At 51.6% G+C, this 5,664-nt stretch overlaps 2 protein-coding genes across 2 annotated transcripts in view; one reads left to right on the plus strand and one right to left on the minus strand.

The window, feature by feature from the left end:
- The window catches only part of ABCF1 (ATP binding cassette subfamily F member 1), a 15,797-nt gene extending 15,012 nt beyond the window's left edge, over window positions 1–785 (plus strand). Inside the window, exons 25-26 of the mRNA XM_015570674.1 lie at window positions 11–82; window positions 186–785. Of these exons, the coding sequence (XP_015426160.1) occupies window positions 11–82; window positions 186–352 (239 nt within the window). The 3' untranslated portion in view covers window positions 353–785. The remainder of the gene's footprint in view (window positions 1–10; window positions 83–185) is intronic.
- PPP1R10 (protein phosphatase 1 regulatory subunit 10) overlaps window positions 1–5,664 on the minus strand; it is a 40,669-nt gene that overhangs the window by 7,185 nt on the left and 27,820 nt on the right. The gene's annotated exons all lie outside the window — the stretch shown is intronic.

The raw sequence follows: 5,664 nt of genomic DNA on the forward strand, positions 1-5,664 counted from the left end.
CTCCTCCCCAATGAGCCCACCAACAACCTGGACATCGAGTCCATCGACGCTCTGGGCGAGGCCATCAACGAGTACAAGGGCGGTGAGTCCCCTCGGAGCGCTCCCCTCCTTCCCTGGGGCCAGCTGTGGTGGCCGCCGCTCAGCTCCCTTCTTTCACGCACTGATTGCTGCCCCTTCCTTCACAGCTGTGATCGTGGTCAGCCACGACGCCCGGCTCATCACAGAAACGAGCTGCCAGCTGTGGGTGGTGGAGGAGCAGAGTGTCAGCCAGATCGACGGCGACTTTGAGGACTACAAGCGGGAGGTGCTGGAGGCCCTGGGGGAAGTCATGGTCAACCGCCCCCGAGAATGACCTTCCTTCCCTCCCCGTGGGCTCCACAGGCCAGGATGCCACTTGGCTGCCTTTCCGGAAAGACTCAGCCGCTTGCTTTTCTTCATATAAATGAGGTGGCCTTGTGCCTGACACCCTCCGCACTAGCAGAGGTGACGTGACCTTTGTTATCGTGGGTTCATCCGGCCAGACTTCTGTGGCCAGTGGTCCCGAGTCTCCTCGTTCCTCAATGCCTCTCATCCACCTGAGGGGCTGTGGCCCAGGGCTCTGGCAGTGCTGCTTTTTCCGTGGATTCCATGCTGACCTGGTGACCATGCGAAGGGCTGTGGCAGCTCTGCTCGGGAGAGGGGGGCCTGCGTCGTGTCTGCATGCAGGCTGGGGCAGGAGAGTGCTGCTGACCTTGAATGTCCCTGTGCCATGGGGAGGAATAAAGGAAGGTGTTGCTGCCCGTTCACAGAGTCGTGGGGGCTGGGGCTGTGGGTCTTGCTTCACTTGGTTTCCTAGCAGCATTTAGTATCCTCGCTTCCCACCAATACTAACGGTTCTCACGTGCAGTCTCACTGCACCGTGGCAGTGCTGGCTAGGTGAGGAGCCCCCTCCTCCACCACCCTCAGGACATTCGGGCCTCACTGTCCAAGGTCCCCCAACATGTAGAGTTGAGGGCATGCGGGTGGGGAAGGCATGTCTTCATGAGGTTAGGGGAAGACGTGAGCACATGTGGTGATGGGCCGGTTGCTGGCAGACAGCTCTTGGTTTGGGCTGCTGTGTGCGAGAAGGAAAGGCTATCTGGAGCTTGGTTATTGGCAGGATCACTTGAGAGTGACCTTAAAAAAGAATAAAGATTTGAATAATGAGGGAACAGAGCCCTTTCAGAACCTAGGAAAAGAGCATATCTAAAGCTTAGAAGGAAGAAAACCAAAACGGAGCTAATGAGAGAAAATGACTAGAATGGCCACTCCTTAGCCTTAGATTGGAGAGGCAGGCTTGGAAAGTAAAATGCAAATGGCAGGTGGTGGGTGTGATTTATATATCATATATATAGTATCTATATGTATAAAAGGCTAAGTGTCCATCTGTCCAACCAGTAGCTATGATGTGCACTGACCACCAGGGGCAGATGCTCAATGCAGGAGCTGCCATTATGTGCACTGGCTACTTAAAAATAAATGGCACCAGGGACCTGGTGCGGCCAACAAACTAACACTCAGCTTCCCCCAAATGGGACACGGGCCCTGCCGCACCACCATGGAGCAACAGCCCACCAAATCGCAGCCATCACTACCGAGACCCCATGGCGCAAAATGCAGCCCACAGCCCAGCCCAGAAACAGTCATGGGCACTGGGTAAAGACATCACATAGCAACACACAGCTTCCTCTCCCTTGTGACTAGCCTTGGAATTTCTTCAGCCCAGGAACATGACTTCCTTTATAGCCAGGTGCAAACATTTTACAGTTTAACCAAATGTCTGTGAAGTGTTTTCCCGTGCCTCATCTCATTTGATCTTCACAGAAGTCCTGGAGTAGGTAGATAGGAGACTTGAGAGAATCCTATTTTCTTTTCATTAGCTGGAAAATGGAGATTTAGAAAGGTAAGAAAGGACTCAACTGAAAAGAAGAAATGGAGTTCGAAAATGACCAGTTTTTCTTGCTGCACAGAATATAGTCAGACACTGCTGCAGTTAAATATTTTACCCTTTGTTCTTCCTGCTTGAGCTACAATAATAATATGCTTCATGTTGATATTTACTGCTGTGTTGCTGACAATTACCTAAAAGAGAAGTTGGGGTGCCTCACTGGGCTGGAGAAAGTTTAGCTAAATCAGAAATCAGGTCTAATTAAGAAAGTTCTAGCTACACTAATAAAAGACAAACATGCAAATTGTACCTTCATTATGCCTTAAGCCATGCCCACCAGCCAGTCAGAGTGACCGTATGCAAATTAACCCAACCAAGATGGTAGCTGGCAGCCATGGAGCTGGAGCAAGCAGGAGGCTTGGTTGGGTGCTTGACCAGCCTGCAGCCATTAGCCTCTCACCCAGGCTGGCCAGGTATCCCAGTGGGGACCCCCACCCTGAAGGGTGTGTGACCAGCCTGGAAACAGCCATGAGCTCCTCACCTAGGCTGGCCAGGCACCCCAGCGGGACCTCCACCCTGATCCAGACACCCTTCAGGGCAAACCAGCCGGCCCCCACCAGTGCACCAGGCCTCTATCCTATATAATAAAAGGGTAATATGTACATTGACCCTAACAGAACCACTGGGAATGACTGGTCACTAGGACACACACTGACCACCAGGGGGAAGATGCTCAGTGCAGGAGCTGCCCTCTGGTGGTCAGTGCACTCCCACAGGGGGATCTCTGCTCAGCCACAAGCCAGGTTGTGGTGGTGGGAGCCTCTCCTGCCTCCTCAGCAGCACTAAGGATGTCTGACTACAGCTTAGGTCTGCTCCCTGCTGGTAATTGGACATCCCCCAAGGGCTGCCGGGCTGCCAGAGGGATGTCTGCCAGCTTGGGTCCCATCCCGTCAGGAAGCAGGCCTAAGCCAGCAGGTGGACATCCTCCAAGGGGTCCCAGACTGCAAGAGGGCATAGGCCAGGCTGAGGGACCCCCCCAAGTGCACAAATTTTTGTGCAACGGGCCTCTAGTATATACATAATAGGCTAAGCTGAAACACACATGTGCGATACATATAAAGCTCGTGCTGGCGCCAATCACACACGTGTTTCGATCTGTCATTGTCGATCATGAATTTGGTTAACACTTCTATTATCGAGAAAGGGTGAATAGCGATATTAAAATATTTCTTCTAATTAATTTCCTTTCAATGTGTAGGGGGGCACACTATACTGGGACACTAGTATAATGAAACTAGAGGCCCATTGCACAAAAATTTGTGCACTTTGGGGGGTCCCTCAGCCCGGCCTATGCCCTCTTGCAGTCTGGGACCCCTCGGAGGATGTCCACCTGCTGGCTTAGGCCCGCTTCCTGACGGGATAGGGCCCAAGCTGGCAGACATCCCTCTGGCAGCCCGGCAGCCCTTGGGGGATGTCCAGTTACCAGCAGGGAGCAGACCTAAGCTGCAGTCAGACATCCTTAGTGCTGCTGAGGAGGCAGGAGAGGCTCCCACCACCACCACTGTGCTGGCAGCTATCAGCCTGGCTTGTGGCTGAGCAGAGCTCCCCCTGTGGGAGCACACTGACCACCAGAGGGCAGCTCCTGCACTGAGCATCTTCCCCCTGGTGGTCAGTGTGTGTCCTAGTGACCAGTCATTCCCAGTGGTTCTGTTAGGGTCAATGTACATATTGCCCTTTTATTATATAGGATTAATATACCTAAGTATGGGCAAAAGGATGCCACTCCTCCTGCCAAAAACAATGTTGAACTAGAACATGGAAAAAATAACAAACTCACATGGCACAGTGTATGAGTAACCAAAAGCCTGGAAATGCAATTTCATTAACAGAATTAAATATTTTTATCATAAACAGCTTTTAGTACCTACACATTTTGCACTAATGTACATAGTGAGCAGCACAGATGTTCCCATAAAGTAGTACTTCTCAGCTTCCTAATGACAGACTGCGGACACCTGCCTGCCTTGTGCAGGGGCTGGTCCTGGAACGATGGCCCTGTTGACCTCACCAGTGCTCTGGGCATCTCCCTGACCTGCAGAATGGACACGGCCAGTAAGGCCCTGGCCCGGTGGCTCGGTTGCAGTGTTGTCTTTTTTTTTTCTTTTTTTTTTTCAGAGAGGAAGGAAGAGGGAGAGAGAAACATCAATGATGAGAGGGAATCATGGATCAGCTGCCTCCTGCACGCCCCCTACTGGGGACCGAGCCACAATCCGGGCATGTGTCCTTGACCAGAATCGAACCCAGGACCTTTCAGTCCACAGGCTGACCTCTATCCACTGAGCCAAACCTGCTAGGGCTAGAAAGTTGTCTTATATACTGAGGTTGAGAGTTCGATTCCTGGTCAGGGCACATACCCAAGTTGCAGGTTCAATCCCCAGTCAGGAGCATATGGGGGCAGCCGATCAATATTTCTCACATTGATGTCTGTCTCTCCCTCTCCCTTTCTCTGACTGGAATTCAAAAACATATCCTCTGGGGGGATGGGGGGGTGGGCAATGGGGCAATAAGAACACATATGTAATGCCTTAATCAATAATAATAATAAAAAAACAGCCAGAACCGGTTTGGCTCAGTGGATAGAGCGTTGGCCTGTGGACTCAAGGGTCCCGGGTTCGATTCCGGTCAAGGGCATGTACCTTGGTTGCGGGCACATCCCCCGTGGGGGGTGTGCAGGAGGCAGCTGATCGATGTTTCTCTCTCATCGATGTTTCTGGCTCTCTATCCCTCTTCCTTCCTCTCTGTAAAAAATCAATAAAATATATTTAAAACAAAAAAAGAAAAGAAAAAAAAACATATCCTCAAGTGAGAATTAAAAAAGGATGACTGCCCTGGCTGGTGTGGCTCCGTGGTTAGAGTGCCAGCCTGTGAACTGAAGGGCCACGGGTTCGGTTTCCAGTTGAGGGCCTGTCCCTGGGCTGCAGGTTCAATTCCCAGCCTGGTCAGGTGTGTGCAGGAGGGAACACATTGATATGCCTCTCACAGCAATGTCTCTCTCCTGCTCCCTTCCACACTAAAAAAATCAATGGGGAAAAATGATCCTTAGGTGAGCATTAACAACAAAAGATGACCAAAGCTAAGTCCTAGATCCAAGCGAGAGCCAGGATAGGCCTGTTTTAGGAACACACAAGGCATTTTAGGGAAGTCTTGTTAGTGCTACCATGGAAACAGGAAAGCCCTGTGGCCATACAGAACTCAAAGGGGGCCTGAGAACGGAAGAGTGGCCCTGTGGCCAGTGCTGGAGACGCTCGCCTGGCTGTTCTAGGGCAGTGGGTCTCTGTCCCAGCGGCAGCACCTGGAGTCAGCTGTGCAACTGGGAACAGGGGTGCCCGGAGCATATCTCCGGGAGGAGAGGGTGTCCCCTTGACATGGAGTGATTAGTAGAGACCTCAGAGGAAGTAACATGAAAGCCAAGGCCTGAAGGAGGTGAAGGAGTGAACCAGATGAGTGGGAAGAAGAGCCTTCAGGGGAAACACCAGAATGTGTAGACACCTAGAACCTGTATAATGTTACTAACCAATGTCACCCCAATCCTATTGAATAAAAGAGAAACATGGTAATTGGTGTACGACCACTACCCTTCCCGTTGGCTAATCAGGGCAATATGCAAATTAACTGCCAGCCAAGATGGCGGCCGGCAGCCAGGCAGCTTGAAACTAACATGAGGCTTGCTTGCTTCAGTGACGGAGGACTCCAACGTT

This window comes from Myotis davidii, unplaced genomic scaffold (assembly GCF_000327345.1).
Source record: "Myotis davidii unplaced genomic scaffold, ASM32734v1 scaffold1007, whole genome shotgun sequence".
Lineage (NCBI taxonomy): Eukaryota > Metazoa > Chordata > Mammalia > Chiroptera > Vespertilionidae > Myotis > Myotis davidii.